The sequence below is a fragment of the Asterias amurensis genome, chromosome 7 (assembly GCF_032118995.1).
Source record: "Asterias amurensis chromosome 7, ASM3211899v1".
Lineage (NCBI taxonomy): Eukaryota > Metazoa > Echinodermata > Asteroidea > Forcipulatida > Asteriidae > Asterias > Asterias amurensis.
In genome coordinates, this window is record NC_092654.1 from 9,070,614 (window position 1) to 9,090,311 (window position 19,698).

The 19,698-nt window shown below is 38.2% G+C and overlaps 2 protein-coding genes across 5 annotated transcripts in view; one reads left to right on the forward strand and one right to left on the reverse strand.

Annotated features, from left to right (window-relative positions):
- Window positions 1–3,506, forward strand: part of LOC139939646 (metabotropic glycine receptor-like) — an 88,029-nt gene extending 84,523 nt beyond the window's left edge. Inside the window, exons 8-9 of the mRNA XM_071935692.1 lie at window positions 1,077–1,235; window positions 1,562–3,506. Of these exons, the coding sequence (XP_071791793.1) occupies window positions 1,077–1,235; window positions 1,562–1,867 (465 nt within the window). The 3' untranslated portion in view covers window positions 1,868–3,506. The remainder of the gene's footprint in view (window positions 1–1,076; window positions 1,236–1,561) is intronic.
- LOC139939647 (cytochrome c oxidase assembly factor 1 homolog) lies at window positions 1,137–19,202 on the reverse strand. 4 transcript variants are annotated; one of them, XR_011786340.1, is made up of 7 exons: window positions 19,178–19,202; window positions 18,679–18,821; window positions 15,865–16,013; window positions 13,388–13,458; window positions 12,338–12,488; window positions 4,348–4,418; window positions 1,140–1,273 (listed from the first exon to the last, which is right to left on the reverse strand). XR_011786340.1 is itself a non-coding variant. In XM_071935693.1 (6 exons), exons 2-5 carry the CDS (start codon window positions 18,773–18,775, stop codon window positions 12,356–12,358), a joined length of 450 nt encoding a protein of 149 aa, XP_071791794.1. In that variant the 5' UTR covers window positions 18,776–18,821; window positions 19,178–19,202; the 3' UTR covers window positions 1,137–1,273; window positions 12,338–12,355. The 4 variants fall into 4 exon arrangements, 3 of the variants coding, with proteins under 3 accessions (XP_071791794.1, XP_071791795.1, XP_071791796.1); XM_071935693.1 differs by lacking the exon at window positions 4,348–4,418 and having other exon boundaries at window positions 1,137–1,273; XM_071935694.1 differs by lacking the exons at window positions 4,348–4,418; window positions 19,178–19,202 and adding an exon at window positions 19,105–19,157 and having other exon boundaries at window positions 1,137–1,273.
- Window positions 19,203–19,698: the final 496 nt, after the last annotated feature.

Consider the following 19,698-nt stretch of genomic DNA (forward strand, 5'->3'; position numbering starts at 1 on the left):
CAACACCAGTGGCGACTAATTTGTGACTAATTTTTAATTCCCTTGATGCATTCCTGCATATTGTATATAATAGTTAACAAAATTCTTGCAGAAAAGATTAAAGGATTTTGTAACTGATGTCTGATTGTGTGTCGTAAGTAAATTATGTTGTAGTGAAAAGTCGTGAATGACACACCAAGCAGGTAGGGGCAACTAAGTTTGTTAGTTTAGGAGTGACGGCAAGATTTACCAAGTCGTTGAAAAACAGTAGTTGCGACTCAACTAAGCAATCAAGAGTCGCGAGTACAACACAAGTCGCATTAGTCGCCCAGGCTTAATGATTAGCAAAAATAAAGGATAAATGGGATAAAAAGAGCAAGGCTTGTGCATAAGGCATGTCGTGGCGGTGTGACTAAGAGCACCAGACTCAAGCGCTGGTCTGTGTCCCAGTCTTGACACTTGTGTCCTTGTGTGAGATATTTGCTTTGTCTTCAGATGGGACATTAAGCCATAGGTCACATGTACTAAGATTGGGAGCGCTTGTAATCGAACCCAGAAAATAGTACGGGTTTGTCTTGGTGTTTTTGGTCACATAGCAAGCACCCTTGTGTACAGGTTTCCTCAGGCTTGCAAGCTACAATGGTTGAGCTGACTTATGAAACATCCTTGGTTTCATTACCACATAATATGAAAAATTATAATGAGTTTAAAATCAATTTGTGTATGATTAGAATCAAGTGAATAAAGAAAAAATGCACACCAATTTCTCCTGAGTTGGCTGGTTTGGTAGCATTTTATTGTACAACTCTAAGTTTGGATGTTTAGCTTGGCAATAAAATTGATTCAATTTTGCCCATTGCAGCACACAGATTTCATCTAGTCCACAGTTTGTGTAAAAAATAACTTTATATTCTATACATGTATTCTACTTTATATTTGTAGAAAAGATACAGCATTTTTTTTATTAACTAGCCAGAATTTGTTCAAATCGAACTTGCAAATAAATTCTTATCCGTGTGGTATCAAACAGTTTTCCTAATTTGAAGTCATTTTTACAAAAGAAATTTTGACTTTCATTTTTGTCTTTACCATCCTAGATAAAGGTAATTCATAAGCTGTTGCATGACGAGTCATTCAGAGAGCGTGTCAACTCACGTGTTGTGTATGATGGCAAGTGGCATAACTCCTTCCGTCGGCCAAACTCTAGTTCCTCCAACATGAACAATGATCACAACTTCAGTCCGGAAGACGTCAGGGTAAGGGTTCATGATCGTCATCTTTTCCCTTTTTCACTCTGAAAAGAACAAAGGAAACAAAACTTGCTTATAATACTTCCCTGCAGTAGTAAAGTTAACAACGAGAAGTTCCCTCGATCCAAGTAAAAGTAGTAGTCCTGGCCAATTTTCTACCTTCTGCCAAGGTAGTAGTTTGAAGCAGAGCAGTTCTTTTCAGAACTGAGAAGTCTCCCGGATTACAATAACTACTCTGCGGTATTAGAGAAGTCTCCAAATTGGGACCAGTCATCAACCCAATAAATAGAGGTTAGTATTAAATTAAGACGTCTATTTTTCTTTACTTGAAGGAGGAACTTAAACGTCTTTACACTCAACTCGAGGTCTACAAGACAAAGTCTCTGCGCATCGACAACCCTCATCTGCCATCCAAAAAGAAGAGCGGAGTGTCCAAGTGGCGGGCACCACGTCGTTTCTCCCGGGGCTACAGCCTGCGTACCCACAGCGGTCACTCGGAGAGCGAGCGGTCATCTGAAATCGCCAGGAGTAACGAGAGTTTGGGGAAAGCAGTCGAGCTTCACGACTACCGAGTCAATCACGTCGACCCAGGTGACCAATCACATTGCAGCAGCCAGAAATGGCTTTGTCAGCAATGACAGAAAATTGAGCTGTAAAAATCATACACATTATATTCTATGCTCAAGCTGATTTTGAAAATTTATACCGAATCTTTTAGACTTCATTTGCAATATTGAGAATGAGCAAATGGTGTAATGCAAATCTCCACCTAGATATTATGTGGACCTTGGTTATCTGACTGAAAAACTGGCTCCACACTATTTTGCCAGCCAGACTGCCTCAAAGGTATCTACTGGGCTACATCCTCGCTACCATGGGCAGCGCGCCGTATCACCCGCTAGCTCTGCGTACGTCTCTAACCCCTGGGAGGGAAACTCTGATCTGTGTCGTTGATTGGCTATCATATACGCGCAAAATACGAAACGCCGTGCGTCTTCAAAAAGCTCTATACACCGAAACGCGTGCGTATAAAGATGTACGTGTTCACGTTTTTTGTCACGCAACACTGAACGCCAAGGCAAGTTTATTACTTTTATTACACACAGCGCATCCAGCGTGTGCGCAAATAACGCCCAACACAGAACAAATCAACCACAGGACTAATTGTAATATCCCTTATATTTGGATATTTTGGAGTTACACTTCCAGAGGTTATGATCGAGCAAGGCATGCTGGGAAAAAATGGCGCGGCAAGATCGATCACCCCTGGGAACGAGGTTGACTGGGCTAGCATTAGTGCGTGGGTTTCTTCTGTCTGTACAGATTGTAGAAACCCCATGACTTGTGTGCAGTGGACTTAACCTCCACACAGACTGCTGTGGTAGTAGTACGTGTATATGAAAGGAGCTATAGTTACCATGGTTTTAAGGTGAAAAATTGGGTAAAAGTTAAGGTTGCCTGTACGAATATTGGCAAACTTAATTTTAAAAATCCCAATAAAATAACATATCTTTTGTTTTGACTTATGTTTTGAAATCTCAATTAACTTGAGCATGGAACATATCTTTAAAGACACTGAACACTATTGGTAATTACTCAAAATATTTTTTAGCATAAAAACTTACTTGGTGATGAGCAATGGAGAGCTATTAGTATAAACCATTGTGAGAAACGGCTCCCTCTGAAGTAACATATTCTGAGAAATATTTGAAAAGGATTCAAGACCTCAGCTGAGGTCTCATATTCAAGCGTCTGAAAGCACACAACTTGTGTGACAAGGATGTTTGTTCTTCAATTGTTCCCCTCACAATCGACGACCAATTGAGTTCAAACTACAGGTTTGTTCTTTTATACGTCAAGATACTCCAAAGTAAGGAAACTGGTCTTTGACAATTACCGAAGGTGTCCAGTGCCTTTCAGATCTAAACCATGGCTATAGTAAAATATCTGTAAATAATAGTTCTAACTAAAACAAAGGAATAGCCATGTGTGCGCACAACAGTATAGTTTATATTATATTTATAATCCAAGTCCAGTGTATAAACTCAAGCATGTTCATTTACATATTTCATTTCATATGGTATGGTACAGGAATTTTCAAAATTTTATCTTCTAAGAACAACTGAAACTTTCTGGAAAACAAATTATGTACAGACCAATTTACACAGCTCAACTGTGCAACACTTTTTGTCAAATCGCATTGAAAATCCAGGCCACAGTTCAAAGAGCTACACTATAAATAGAAGAAAAGACTTTGCTGAGCGTAACTTTTTTTTATATCAAGCTCTATAGAATATTCGACACCAAATAATTTGCACATCTGGGCACAACTATTTTTGTCTTACAGCTGCTGGGCCTAACAAGGAAGGCAGCAAAGAAAACAGCAGAAACATTAAGGCAGCCAAAATAACATGTGGTGCTGAGTTATTTTGACGGATTCCCGGGAGAATTTTGCTCTGAAGATAAAGTTATCTATTCATAGCTCTATGTAATTTGGCCAATGAGATTTGAATCACAGCGTGTATTGCGGACAACATTAGGCGTCCTAAAGTGAATATTAATTGACGGCAGACAGGTTTGAAAAACTTTTTCATAAAATAAAAAATAAGTCACTTATTTTTTTATATACAAGCATAATATATTAAAATAATATATTAGATTTCCCTGGCAACAGTGGATGAGGTGTTGATTGTTAATGTGTGATAGAGAACAAAAAATATACTTCAGCGAGAAAAAGGGAGTAAATGTTGAATTTAGAGCAAAAAAGTCTAGAATAAAATTGTAAACTATTGCGCGTGTCATTGATCAGTGAAGTTTGATTAACTGTAAAGGAATTTAATGCGTATTATTAAAATTATATTATAGTTAGTAATTGGTGAGATCATGAATACAAAGAATACTTTGACATACCTTAAATATTAGAAAACAAAATGAGCATTTGAGGATTTGAGCATAACATGATTTGCTTTGAGTTTGCGTTCACAAGCCCTAGAAGTTTAAACTAGCCTTTCTGTACGCATTACGGGAAAGCTCTATTAAAGAATTTCTGAGTTTGGCTACAAAGACGCAGAAAATGTACATATTTTTAACATTGAATTACATGGTTTATTTAACTTACATGCAACGGTTTAGCAGTTAATCTGTCCTGAGCAGTCAGCAGCCCTACTGGTTGTGCATGGATTAGGTCCACTGTTTGGTAAAGTAATTACATGGAGATAACAGGTGTGAGTTGCCAGAGGAAAAGGATGCTCTAGTTTAGGCGCTTTCTTTAATGACGCATACCTGTAATGGTTTTATAGACTAAGCAAAGGTCAAGCCTTTACTAGCTTCAATTCAACAATACTATAAACCCTGTACTCATACTCTTAAATGGATATGTATTTATTTATAAGGGAATAAAAGGGTAGCGACGAGTTCTTAAACGTCCAATTAAAACCGGCAGGGTCGTTGCCGTGTGAAAGGTCCGAGCCAAAGGCGAGGGCCTTTATCGCCTGGCAACAACCTTGCAAGATCTTAAACGGACCTCAAAAATGTTTAAAAAATACTATTATAGACAGTTTGAAATACTTTTTTCAAAAACTTTGTGAAGAACCTGTTTGATACGCGTGGGTTGTGTGTACGCGCGCGCTTAGAATACGCGCTGTTACTAACAGCTATGAATTATGTTCCGCGTGATGATATTGGCGCGCGTTAACCGACACTCGGAAGCCAGCCGGTTATAAAAAGCTCCAGCTGGTCATTATCAACCATTTAAACACCCCACGTGGTGCGCTCTCCACCAATAGGAGTAGCAAAACTGTCTGGGGTATTCATGAATACTTGTTTATGCCTCTGAAGAAGGTCCGGTTTGGATCGAAAGCTAAGGCCATCTACCCTACTTATCTTATACTCCTAATAATATTGGATTTCATTTGAATGAGGTCAGAGGTATTCACAAATTCAAACGGAACTTAAAGGTCAGTTTTTCCCCCAACTAATGAAATCTGGGATAGCATCCAGATCATAATTATACAAATTATGTGATTTTGCAGTTTTGTAAGCATTCTAGCATGGATTTAAGATTCCTAATATTGAAAACTTCATGTTTGAATATAACCTTTTTTATATCAACTCGGACAAAAAGTTTTATATGTTAATTGTACTTTTAGAAAGTTTGAAGAAAATTATCACATATCAGTTACCGGTTTACATTTTACAAGTCAAGAAGAATGTGTAAAGGAATATTAGGGGCTACAAATACATATAGGCTTATTAGGAGATTGTTTCATTTATGCACATACAGTTTATTTCCAAATGGCCTCATAATGTTTCAACCTTGCAGAAGTGATTTTGTAAAGTGGTTTTGCTAACGTAGCAATTCTGCACTTAACCTTCAAACTTGACCATATCCTAACAAATTACTTAACCTCATATATGTTTTCCCACCTTTTTAACTCATTCAAAGAAATTAATTAAATATTTGCACCTTTTCAAAGTTACCATTAGGTTTAGTCATATCACCACAGCAAGTTTACAACAAAAAAGAGAACAAATTATGTATTTGAATGATTAACGGACTGAAATTAGATGGCGCTATTAACTAGAATAAGGACCTTTGATAAATCGTTTTCTTAAACAATTATGCATTCATACTCTAAGAAAGTAAATAGTTCACCCTAGTAATAACAGCAGCAAATTAAACGCTTCCAGTGGAACAATTTGTTTTTCCTTAAAAACAGCGACTAAAGGGTTATCTCCATATATAGATGTACTACGGAACATAATTTCAACACAGGATGTCACAAACAAGACTTTATATTGCTACAAATCGCTAACCATAAAATTACGACCAACAAGTAATTCACTTGACCAAGTTAATAAGTCATTATAATTGTTTTACATATATTGTTAAGTATAAATGTTAAAACTAAATTTCTCATTGTAGTACAGTGTATATAACTTTTACAAAAACCTTCAAGAAAGGATTGTTTTGTTATCTGACTTTATTGTTGTATTGACTATTGTGTTTATCTATCTTATTGTCCGCCACTCCTGTAACACGTACAATTCTTCTACGATAGTTTGATGAAAGTGTAAAAGGATGGGTAAAGGATGTTCTAGTTTAGATGGAGAGATGAACATTAAAAGGTTGTATATTTGACCCAAGGGCCTTGTCACACGAGGCAATTTTTTGCAGGCAACTAACAGGGCCTTGTCACACAGGGCAGTGTTTACAGAGCAAGTTGAGGGCCCAAATTTAGTCGACCCATGATTGACCACTGACTAGCAACGTACTTGTGCAGTGACGCACACATCCGAAAGACTCCTTCGAAAGTCTAGTCAACCATTGGTACCACAGTGTTCAACACTCCATTGCCTTCAGCGTTTTCATTATAGTGTCACCTGTTCCATGCTGCGCTTTTGTATGTTAGTATGCAACAGACTATCAGGACCATGGAAGGAACCATGGTTCCGAGTCCAAATGGTCAACCACAGCAGTCAACCAATGGTCGATCGACCAGCCTAGGTTCAAGTAAAAATAGTCAACCTTTAGTGAAACATGGTGCACACTTTAACTTGCTCGAGGCAATCAACCATAAAGGTATATATAAGAACTAGAGGGCGCACGACTGGTGATGCTGCTTGCACAAATGCGACGGGACCGCAAGATGACAAGCGCGCCATTCTGTACGCGCGTTGAATATGAAATACACGTTTGAGTTTTTTTATTGATAGCTCACACTGCTGTTTGTTCAACTTACAAAATGGCTGCACAAACACTCGCTGTGAGATGGCTGTTTTATCAACTTAGAAAATGGCCGCCTGCGCGCATGCCGGGGTGCGTATATAGGCCAGTGCGCCCTCTAGTTCTTATATATAACTCTATGAATCAACCGTACTGTATGCACAAGGAACACTTGGGTAGCACAAGAGACATTCTTTTAGCTGTAATTTACTATCCTCAAGAAAATAATGAGAACACTGAAATGTGAATGAATTCTCTTATAAGAGATTGCCTGGAACTGGTTGTCTGTTAATTGCCTCGTGTGACATGACCCTAAGACTAGGGTCATAAGGACTCTGAAACGACCATAAAGGTGTTTTTTTTTAGTACATGTTAGCACTGTGCAATCACACTTTTTGTTTTTATCACCTCTTTTGATTAGTTCAAAATTATATTAATAAATGAGTGAATTAAGGATGAGTCTTAGGTTTTAACAGAAAATTCAGCTGTCATTGAAGTGACCTCTATTGTTCAAGCTTCTGTTAGGGTTGCAATGACATTTGTTTTAAATTTTTGGCACCTGAATTTAAGTAAACAGGTATTAGTAGTAATGGGTTATTTACACATATAATTATTTGATATTTTAAAGGTGTTGTGATAAATTGTAAATAGTTATTTAACAAATGCATGTGTGATATTATAATCCATGTATATGCAAGTTGATCTGTACAAAGCCAAGTATTTTTGGGGGAACAAATTCTCACTTTAATAATGTGAAGTGTAGGTTAGACTCGCGTGTGTTTGGGATACAAACAATCAGGAACCCTAGAGGAACCGTTCAGGGCTGGTTCAGACCGGTTATAACTAGTTTTCAGCTTGTGAAAATAGCACAATTTTCAACCCATGGGGAACTGGTTAGGGCTGGTTGAGACTGGTTGTAAGTAGTTTTCAGCTTGTAAAAGTAACACAATTTTCACAGAAAGGAACTTTCTTCAACACATATATTTTTCAATTAGAATTGATCAGGATTAATGCCAGTTGGGCCCTTAAAGTGGAAAGCTACTAAACTCCCGGCCCAATCGAATACCAAAGCTGGTGGGGAAAACTAGACTGGTCCCTTACCTGCACTGATTAGCATTGCTATGTACCCACACAGGGGGCCAAACAAAGATGGCAACCGTAATCAAGGTATATCATGTTGCCAATAGTCAATGGAAACGGAGCCCAAAGAACACTGAGCTCAACTGTCCTGCATGCTGTGGACGCTTGTTCCAACTAACCTATGTACAGCACCTTGATACACATTTTGTTTATAAAATTATGGCAAAATAGAGACTGCAGATTTGTATTGGTTGATCCAAAAGACTTAAAGGAACACGTTGCCTTGGACCGGTCGAGTTGGTCTTTGAAAAGCCTTTATAACCGTTTGTTATCAAATGCATTATGGCTAGAAAGATGTTTTAAAAGTAGAATATAATGATCCACACAAGTATCACTCGAAATTGCGTGGTTTTCCTTTACCTCGTCGACAAACATGGTCGGCCATTTATGGGAGTCAAATTTTTGACTCGCATAAATGGCCGACCGTGTTAGTTCGCAAAGTAAAAAGAAAACCATGCAATTTCGAGGCAAATATGTGTGGATCATTGTATTCTACTTTTAAAACATCTTTCTAACCATATGCATTTTTGAACAAACTGTTATAAACGCTTTTCAAAGACCAACTTGACCGATCCAAGGCAACGTGTTCCTTTAAACTCGATCATACTTCCTGCAAATGTGAACACAACACAAATTTTTGCGTCACAAGATTGTTTTTGCACCGAATGCTTCGCAGGAGTTGAGACGCGAATTATTTTTTGCCAAATTTTGACGTCAAAATTCGTATCATTCACATTCGCAAGAAGTATGAACCGGGCTTAATTTTGTCGTACATCCATGTCATGGGACATCATAATTGTTGTTATACATGCATTAAAAAAAAACGTGCCGTTCTGAAATGGCCATGCAAGTCCATAAAATGGTCTCACAATTCAGTCGCAGGTGTATTGGCTCTCTCAGTGTTCTCGAGTTTCTGCTTCTTTGCAATAAGACCCTTCTTAGTGATATCACAATAATCATAGCAATGTGAAATGTCTGCCATATTGGATTACCAATTAACATGCACCGACCATCCAGCGGGAGCCACAATACTTCTGCGTTATCATTCTTCCACGATTTCTCAAAACTAACATGATTAAAGGCATGTACACTTTTGGTAATTACTCAAAATAATTGTTGGCATAAAAATTTACTTTGTAATGAGCACTGGCGAGCTGTTGATAGTATAAAACATTGTGAGAAATTGCTCCCTCTGAAATAACCAAGTTTTTGAGAAAGAATATATTTCTATGTAAAATATTTGAATTGATTTCGAGACCTCATGCGTGAGGTCTCGAAATCAAGCATCTGAAAGCACACAACTTCATGTGACAACACAGTTTTTTTTTATTTTGTGCATATGTTGAGATACACCATGTGAGAAGACTGGTCTGTGACAATTACCAAAGGTGTCCAATGTCTTTAAAGTGTTTGTTTTCAAATAGTAGCAATAACAACTTACTTGGGAAGAAGTACAACAGCATTTTAAGAATCATTTCACTTTAAAGACGGTTATGAAAAAAAATATCACTTGTTATCCCTACAAATTTGAATATGAGAAGAGTTACTGACAGTAACGTTTCTCTCATAAAGTATTCCAGTGGACATAACCGCTCCTGATTTCCAGAGGGTAGTTTTGTGGTGCATCTACAACCAGGATTTAATACAAACAGTGGGTTCCAATTACCAAACGAACACAATCCCTTTAAAAAGGCGCCATCATTCACCATATTTCTTCTCTCTCTTAGATTTTCAATGGTGTTCATGTTGTAAAACGAGACATGTGTTGTAGTGAAATCTGACACAACTTGCTGGGTAATGTCATCAGAGACGAATGTATACTCCCCTAGGGTCTCATTGTGAATTTGCATCCCACACACTGCATGTATGAACGTTAAATCTTGTATAAAGGTAAGGTGATTGGTTGAGCGCAATTTTTGTGAGTTTTTTTTAGGTGTGAAGTGTAACTCGGAGTGTATGGATACCTCAAACAAAATTAAGAAGAAAATAAAAACAATGACACAAACAACAACTGCTGTAAAGTCTCTTTATGTTTGTCTCGCCTTTTTGTTTTAAATTTTTATCATTTAGTCAACTAAAGTCATCTAGGGTTAAGAAGTGGGGTTTTATGTCACAGTGGTCCAGTGGTTAGACTGAAGGACTTGCAATTACAAGGTTGCAGGTTCGAATCCCCCAAGCTAGCCGCTGATTTCACAATGACTATAATAAACATTCTCCCTTTGTTACTGAATCACAATATCTTGATTTGTGCAGTTCATAATCACAGACATTAAACCGTGTGTTGTGTCAAGCCTGAGCAGTAAAGTGGACCGTATTCAAGCTCTGATGTCTCTGATCAGCAGAGTGTCGGTTCGAGTCCCGGTCGTGACACTGTGTCAATAAGCAAGACACTTAACCATTTGTCCTTCGAATGGGACGTAAAGCTGTTGGTGCCTTGTGTTGTTATAAAAACACTATTATCAACACGCGTAAAAGACCCCAGTACACACTTATCGCAAAGAGAAGGGGTTTGCCCTGGTGTGTCTGGCAGTGCGACATCTTCAATCATGAAGGCTGCACTACAAGGGAAGAAGAGCTTAAATCATCTATGGTAACGAAGAGGGTGGGTATGAGTGTGACTATGTCAGCGTGGTCAAGTGGTTAGATTGCAGAACTTGCAATTACAAGGTTGCATGTTCGAATCCCCCAAGCTAACCTCTGACTTCACAATGACAAGAATGAGTATTGACGTCAAGTTACGGAATCACAATTTCTTGATTTGTGCAATTCATAATCATAGACCTTAAAGGCAGTGGACACTATTGGTAACTACTCAAAATAATTATCATCATAAAACCTTTCTTGATTACGAGTAATGGGGAGAGGTTGATAGTATAAAACATTGTGAGAAACAGCTCCCTCTGAAGTGACATATTTTTCGAGAAGGTAGTAAATTTTCAATGAATTTGATTTCGAGACCTCAAGTTTAGAATTTGAGGTCTCGAAATCACGCATTAGAAAGCACACAACTTCGTATGACAAGGGTGTTTTTTTCTTTCATTATTATCTCGCAACTTCGACGACCGATTGAGCTCAAATTTTCAAAGGTTTGTTATTTTATGCATATGTTGAGAAACACCAACTGTGAAGACTAGTCTTTGACAATTACCAATAGTGTCCATTGTCTTTAAACCAATGTTTGTATGAGAGAGATTGGCTGTTGCCAGCTTGGCGTTTACACCTTTTTTTAGGAGTTTGCAGAGTTCCCTTGGTAGGAAGATCATCTAAACAAACAAATAAACACACTCAAGTCCCCTAATTTTAGGAAGAGTGAGTGCAATCGACTAAAGTTGCCCATGGTAAAGAAAGTATAAAAGGAAGAAAAGTAACTCTAAGTTTAGACATCTCAGTCACTGACTTGAACCTTTCTAATGATTTGAACTTGTCATTACCATTGTTAATCTGTTGCACTTGGATCATTAGATTGATTGTTAATAAATAACTATGGCTTCTTATGGCTTCTTACAGTATTTTCCTGCAAGGTATGTGGGACTACGTTTGAACTATGAGACCTACATGTACTCCTTTTACATAGTACCATGTAATGGTCTACAAGGTGCTGTTGTGCAATATGCTGCCAATCAGACCAGGAACACCGGGTTGCACCCATTCTATTTTCAATAAGTGCACTGGGTTCTTTTACGTGAGTTACACAACAGACAGGACCAACGACTTTACACCCCATCCAAAGGACAAAGCATTATTGTTTTAACAAAAGTGTCAGATCACAGGTGTCTCGACTCGGACACTAACCCACACCAGGGTTTGAAACTAGTGCTCCTAACTGCTAGGCCATGACACACCAAGAGCAAGTTCAAGTGGGCACAACTAGTCGACCCGTTGTTGACTACTGACCAGCAACGTACATGCGCAGTGACGTACTCACTCGAACGACTCATTTGGAAGTCTAGTCAATCTTCCGTCTTTTTTGCTACAGTGTCACTGGTTCCCCTCTGCACTTTACACATGTTAGAATGGATCATGCTGTGGGACAAGTTAAGAAACCAAGGGTTTGAGGCTGGTTCCAAATGGTCAACCATTGTAGTCAACCAATGGTCGACCAGCCTGGGTTTAACCAGCCTAGTTAACCATTGCGCACACTCGATCTTGCTCCATCACTTCAAAATGAGAGCAGGCCTGGTGGCAGACCAGTTCGAATTCTGTATTTGATAGCAAAGTACTAGATAAAATAATTACACCATACCTTTTTGATATCTCCTTTTCAGCTCTCCAGTAACTCAGCGCTTGTATCTTGATTATCGCCGTCTTCTTCCTGGCCATGGGTCCCCACAGAAAAGATGGTCACTTTGTTCTCTGTGTCTTTCAACTTCAGCTGAATTTTCTTTACTTCCCAACTGTTAATCCACAAACCAAACATTAATGACAAAGATTCAGTAAAGTAAGTTCTAGCATCAATTCATATTCAGGATAACTTGTGACATCACATGTAGAAAAGAAAAACCTCAAAACCTACTTTTTCAGTCAGCCTCATCCTTACAGACACTAGACACTATTGGTAATTGTCAAAGACCACCAGTCTTCTCACTTGGTGTATCTCAACACATGCATAAAATAGCAAACCTGTGAAAATTTGAGCTCGATTGGTCGTCGGAGTTAAGAGATAGCTATAAAAGAAAAAAACACCCTTGTCACACGAAGTTGTGTGCTTTCAGATGCTTGATTTCGAGACCTCAAATTCTAAACTTGAGGTCTCGAAAATCAAATTCGTGGAAAATTACATCTTTCTCGAAAACTACGTCACTTCAGAGGGAGCCGTTTCTCACAATGTTTTATACTATCAACCTCTCCCCATTACTCGTTACCAAGTAAGGTTTTATGCTGATAATTATTTTGAGTAATTACCAATAGTGTCCACTGCCTTTAAGGCTTAATCCTTTGTTGTTTTGTCTTTCTTGTTTCTTTGTCTAGTTATTGTACAGGGCTTTGATCGTTGTTAAAGGGGCACTATAAATATCTATATTATTATTATTATTATTAAGACCATAGACCGTTCACCCAGGCCACCATCAAGATGACACCAATAGACCTTTTCGCAAATACCCATTTTGAAAATGAGGTGCATGCTGGTCTAGCTAGCTAGAAACTTCAACAGTAAACTCCTGTTACAGGCCACCATTACTGAGTTCAAACAGTGAAAATAACTCTCAACCAGTGAGAGGTCTTCTAGTGACCTTAGTGAGGGCGCTGTTCAACCTTTTTGTGGTGTAATATTTAAAGGGTCTATATTGCTTACTCCTCTCCTTGTCTTGTGGACCATGTGTACAGGGTGCCTTTCCTATTCTTTCCCTTTACTGGAATCGCAATCTGAAAAACAAATCACCAACAAATAATTAGAATTTCTTTTTAAAGTAACACGTGTTTGAGATGTTTTTCTCTACATATCTATTTACTTTTGTCGTCTTCAGTTAGCCTGGTTTTACATTCTTTGTATTTTGTCGTCAGCATTTTTTAATGTCACTGTGTGTTTGTCTTGTCCTTGTTTCTTCTTCGTCGTTTTTTTTTTTCTTTTTTTCTTTTTTCTTTCTGTCTTAAGGCTGTTGTCTACAAGCCTCGGCTTACTCTAACATGCTCTCGCTCCTCTCTGGTACATGTACATAGATAATTCCTAGTTATTTATTTATTATTTGCTTTAAGATTATACTGTTTCTGTACAATTTTATGCGCTTTTGATTTTGTTACATTTCTATGTACTGTTTAATTCTCATTATTGTTCTTGTTTTTCAACAAGAGTGTGGCATAAACGTGTTATTGAATTGAATTGAATTGAATAGAATGTTTGAAGCTGTGCATGTGTGGAAATAAGAAGTAACTATACATTAGAGATACAAAAATAATATAACATTTAGGTACAGGCAATCTCGGTGGTCTAGTTGGTATGACACTGCTATAGAAGGTCATGGGTTTGGATCCCACCGAGTAATATGCCTGTGATTTTTTTTCCACAGAACTAGGGAAAAGCAACGAGTATACAGTGCTAACACATCGGTGTATATGGATATAAACCAAAATGAATATTCTTTATCACCATGCAATATTTACCATCTATTGACATCATACATTTCAAGGTGGATATCATCCTTATAAAAGAAAAGTTCTTACAAATGGGAGTGTCGTGGCCGAGCGGTTAAGAGCACCAAATTCAAACTCTGGTGTTTCTGATCAGCAGAGTGTGGAATCGAATCCCCAGCCGTGATACTTGTGTCCTTAAGCAAGGTCCTTAAGCTTCGTCCTTTGGATGGGACGTAAAGCCGTTGGTCCCATGTGTTGTGTAAACGCATGTAAAAGAACCCAGTGCACTTATCGGAAAGAGAAGGGGTTCGCCCCGGTGTTCCTGTCTGGATTGGCAGCATATTGCGCCATAGCACCTTGTAAACCATTACTGGTGCTTAAGGATTAGGTCTTATATCTCAAAATTCGCCCCACTCCTTGCAGTAATAATACCTGGTGCTTTGTATCCTTTGGCAAAAGGCGCGTTATAAATACGGTTATTATTATTATTATTAAATATTTGAAAATTTCCAAGTTGGAAGGTGATTTCGTGCTCATGAAATTATATTTATTCACCACAAAGATTGAAGTGGAGGGCCATAAGTAAGTTGCTACTGAGAATTGCTACTGTGCAACAGCTTTTATTTTGTAAATAGTTTTGCCAGGTGTGCAAGTGCTACTGTGCAGAAGCAACACTTATTATACAAACACATAGACATTGCTATGTTCTGATCCCTTTTGTTCTGTGGGCAGAGTCCCTCAGGAATGTTCCAGGTTTGTCACTGGTAAGCTTGAGGGAATATCATGTTGGTGCTGGTTTAAGAGTGGGCTGAGTGTTTTTGAAAGTTGGTACCAGTTGATAATTGCCTGTGGTCAGAGAGAGAGCAAGTGGTAGAGATACAGAGAGTGCATGGGGTCTCTACCGACGCCCGTTTGAACAGCACAGAGGTACCAAATCAGGTAAAGCTAAGCACTGCATCCAGAGAGGCACATACAAGAGTATAGCCACACACTACATGTACACCACATTATAACACTGTTCTGTCTATCAGGTTTATTCTGAAGGGTACCTGCCTGGGCATATTTCCAAAATAGTGCTTAAAAGATTTCTGCTTCGCAAACATGAGCAGGGAACCAGCCATAAACCGTACACATAACATGGTATTTTGGCTGGTAACCCTTTTCCAATAAGCAAATTGCTTGGTGCTTAGTACATTATTTTAGTGCTTTAAAGGCAACTCTTTGTAATTTGGCTCTGGTGGGATGGAGAGAAAATATTTCCTTCGTGAAATGGCCGATACCGGGCCACTATCACCACTACATTACGTGACAGGCTTTGTCTGGGCCATCAAATGGCAGAGCCCATATAAACCAGCTTGCAACAAAACTCTCCATTCAGGATCTTGATTGATACTAAAAAAGTGAGTATAAGAGACCCAGGGGTTGGAGAACTGAGCACTGGAACATAGATACAGCACTAGTTTTATTCAATGAACATTTAAATTTGATAAAATGATTACTTTCACAGCATTAATTTATTTATTTATTTATGTAGTAAGATATCTGAACGCTGCAACATAAACCTCACAGGTTGCTTGTGAAAGTGGTGCCAGGGATGCAAGCTAAAGTCTACTCCCACCCTCACAACAATTTGCAAAGAAAAACATAAAATCAAAATGTATTTTTTGAGATAGGCCTACATAAGAGAAACATAAGAATTACATTTGCTTCCGTTGCGCTGACGACGTTAAATTTATCTCCCAAGTCAAGAAACTTGCTTCTTATTGGATGACCGAGAATTTCTGCAGCTCCTGGGTGTTGTCTTAGAATCTTCATGGATTGTGAGTAGTAACTACCAGAGGCAAGTTTTTCTATCCAAAAAAAAATAAAATAAAATAAATAATAATCATTCTTGTTATCTTCTATTCATATATACCTCAGACAGTTTTACTATTCCTATTCGTGGAGAGCGCGTCACGTGGGTGTGCATAAACCTTTTGTTAATGCACTGTAAAAAGTGTTAATAACATGGGCATGACACGCAAGCTTATAAGACAGTTTCTTCATTCCTATTGGTCGAGAGCAACAGCCAGGACAGTTGTGCCACATCATGCGATACGCGCGACGCACACAGCATTCCCTTATCAGGAGTTGTTTACCCGAGGGCGGCGGAGGGCCTTACCATTTCAAAGCTGGAGGGGTGTTGTGTTAAAAGAAATCAGTAAACAATTATAATTTTTGCATTTTTTTTGTTTTTTGACCGAAAAGGTATTTATGAATGGGAATCAAAGTGTGTTGAATCGGTTTTCAACTAGTGGTTTAAACCCGCCTAGGCCTGGTTCTTGATAATTTACCTTGACTTCCTCTCGGTAAAATTGTCAAGAACCAGGCCTCATTGGGATTAAACCACTAGTTGAAAACCTCTTCACCACACATTGATTCCCTTATTTCATTTCACCAAACCAGACGCAGTTAAAGGTGTTTAAAATAATTACTTTTCGGAGATGATTGAAAGGTTACTTTGTTCACACACCATAATCCTTAAAATTTGGCAGATCCCAGTGCAGGCATAGATTCATATCAGGTGTTAAGAGTATAGACCTATGGGTTAAACCAAAATATTCTTTGTCCGCAATGCAAATTTCCATCTCTTTACGTTCATATTTGTTAAGCCTGGTTCCAGCCGGGTGGACTTTGCTGAATGACCAAAAGGCATTGTGGGAAGGAAAAATGGGCCCTGTATATTTGAGCCTTTTTCCTTCCCACAGTGGGAAATTGAGAAATTCAGCAAGAATTGCTATTTATAAGGTCAGACTTCACGTGAAAGCAAATAAAGCGAAGCGAAGTGCCCCTGCCCTTTCAAAAACAAAGCATACAGGCCTGCCTTGTGCTAGGCAGTTTCATCAAGTTGATTTTACGTGTACCAAAACACACACACACACAGCCCCGAAAAAAAAGAACGAAATATATTAAATCATAACTCACATTTTGTACAACTCACAACTATGAGACTTAACAGCAGGCAGGAGCATTCTCTCCCCGTGCTTACATTTCAAAAATATTCGAAATCGGATGAATAGTTTCGGAGATATTGTAAAAAAAAGAGAGCAACGACAAAAAACAGAAGCTTGGCCTGGCGTGCAGCGCCCATTCGTTTGTGCATGACGTCAACTTTGAACCCCGTGGACAACGGATTTCGGAAATCTTCGGAAAGCGCCGAAGAAGCCCGAAGACGGTTTTTTGCGATGCGGGAGCACATGTTTACACAAAATGAGATAACGATTACATCATCGTGTAGCCGATAAAATTCCGCACATCGTACAGCTAGTCGCATAGCTTTTACCTTAAAAACCTATTTTTGTCGGCGTTTTCCATTTTTTGAATCAAGATTTCTTCCAGAGACAATCATCAAAATTGAATGCGACTTTGTCAGTGCTAATTCCCATACTTTTAAGTTAAACTTGTGAAAATTTGGTGTAATTTGATTATGTTTTCTTCTCCCGCAGAAAGGTTTTGTTAGACCATTTCTTGCAAAGTTGTCCTAAATACGCACGATTGTACATGTACGTCGTACTCGTACATCTTCGTGTTTCCGTGATGTGCCACCACAAGAGGGCGTGTGTTACAATAAGTTTGATAGGCCGGGGCTCTAATAATAGAAAGCTGGAAAGCTGCCCGATCTTGTTTCTTTGATAATTTCCACGTTCTGAATTGATAATAACAGACTGCTCATCTTGAATCAAAAGAAACTAGTATTGTTATATACTTTTAAAGGCCTATACTAATTGAAACGAAAGTTGAACAAAAAAATTGATTGTATAATTATAGCCATTGGTTTTTAGAAATTGTCTTTGTAAATATAACAAAAATAATCGATGTATACAAATGCCTTCATCCTCAAGTTTTTTAAAGATTGTTCTAATGTTTTACTGTGTTAATGCTACAATTTTAAATCAAAGGATCAACTGATCTTAAATTAAAGGAAACACCAGTCATAAACTCTTTAATTTTATTCCATTCTGGTTAATTCAATAATGCTATTTGTTGACATAATTAATAAAGAATATTCACACAAACACCTGCAAAACTTAACACATATTTAATTTTTATAGTTAACAATTTTCCCCACGATGCCGCTCCTCAGTTTGATTCACAAAATATCACTTTTTGCCGTTCATAAAAAATCATACTAGCGCCTCAAAGCACAGTTTGTAAGAGATAGAGGGCGCTCGCCTAGTGTGCGCCCTCTATTGCCATAGGCTGTGCATTAAACTTGGCCGTGGCCGATATGAAGAAAAACATAAGAATTGAACTTGAACACGGGTACGTTTTTTTCACGATCCAAGCTCATTAAAAACGGTATATCTCTGCAACCAAACATCCGATTTCAAAATTTTAAATTGATTTTTACTTCTAAGAATACACCTTAACAGACTACATCTTGTCAGAGAAAAAATCACCTGCATTAAATTTGACTGAAACTGCCTACTTGTGCATATATAGTAAACAGAAAAGCCATAAATTTGAATGCCAAACCTTGTATTCTCTTGTAGAAATAACCAGAACCAAAGGCAGACAAAACCCCTCCATATACAGCAATTTTCCCCAGTGTTGGTAGAGATGTGAAACCCATTGTGTAGAAATCACCTCATCAGGAAATGAACACGCCGTCTCTATACCTTCATAAGTAAAATACCGAGGTAACAACAGTTTTGTTATTAAAAACGATATTGAGAGACTGTTGTAGTTAAACAAAATGCTAAACCCTGGCCACAACACAGCGAACATGCACAATGCATGTCAATTACTGCAGCAGTGCAGCGTCGCTGTGTCTGTCCAGGGTGGTGGCAGTGTGGTGCATCAGCTCACACAGTCACACAGCGGGCATAGTTGCGGTCGTCGGGAGGAGGGTCACGTTATTGCAACTTCTTAAAGAAAGAGGACCGGCAATTGTGTCCTTACCGTTTCTGAAGAAGCAATAGAAGCAATAACAAACGATGCAGCAAAGAGAACCTAAAACTAAATTATTCCTCACCTTTCGATGTTCTCTAGCAGTCGACAGAACCTATAAATAATTAATTGTTAAAACACATACACCTAAAGGTTGACCTATCTACGGAAGCCATAAGATGACACTCACTTTAGTATTCGCAATTGTTGCAATTGCATAAAAAAGCCTACCGGATGTGTCTGGATGATGGAAAATTGTTTAATGTTATGTTAAAATTTCTTTGTAAACTGCGAAACCCTTGATTCGAACACCCCCTCACATTTGAAGCTATGAAGACTTCCACAATACATTCATAAACCGCCCACTTTGCCCATGAATCATTTTCTTTTGACTTCTGTCGCTTGAAGTTATGAGGCCCATGTTCATCGTATTCTTAAAATTATTATTATTTTAAAACATTTGTAATAAAAAACATCGCTCTCTCTTGTCAATGTTGTAGCTTGTATATAATAAATATGAGAAAAATACCATTTGTTTTTACCAATTTGAAACCTTTTATAAATTTGAATGATACCGCTGGAAGAATTTCTTTGATCGCTAATGTT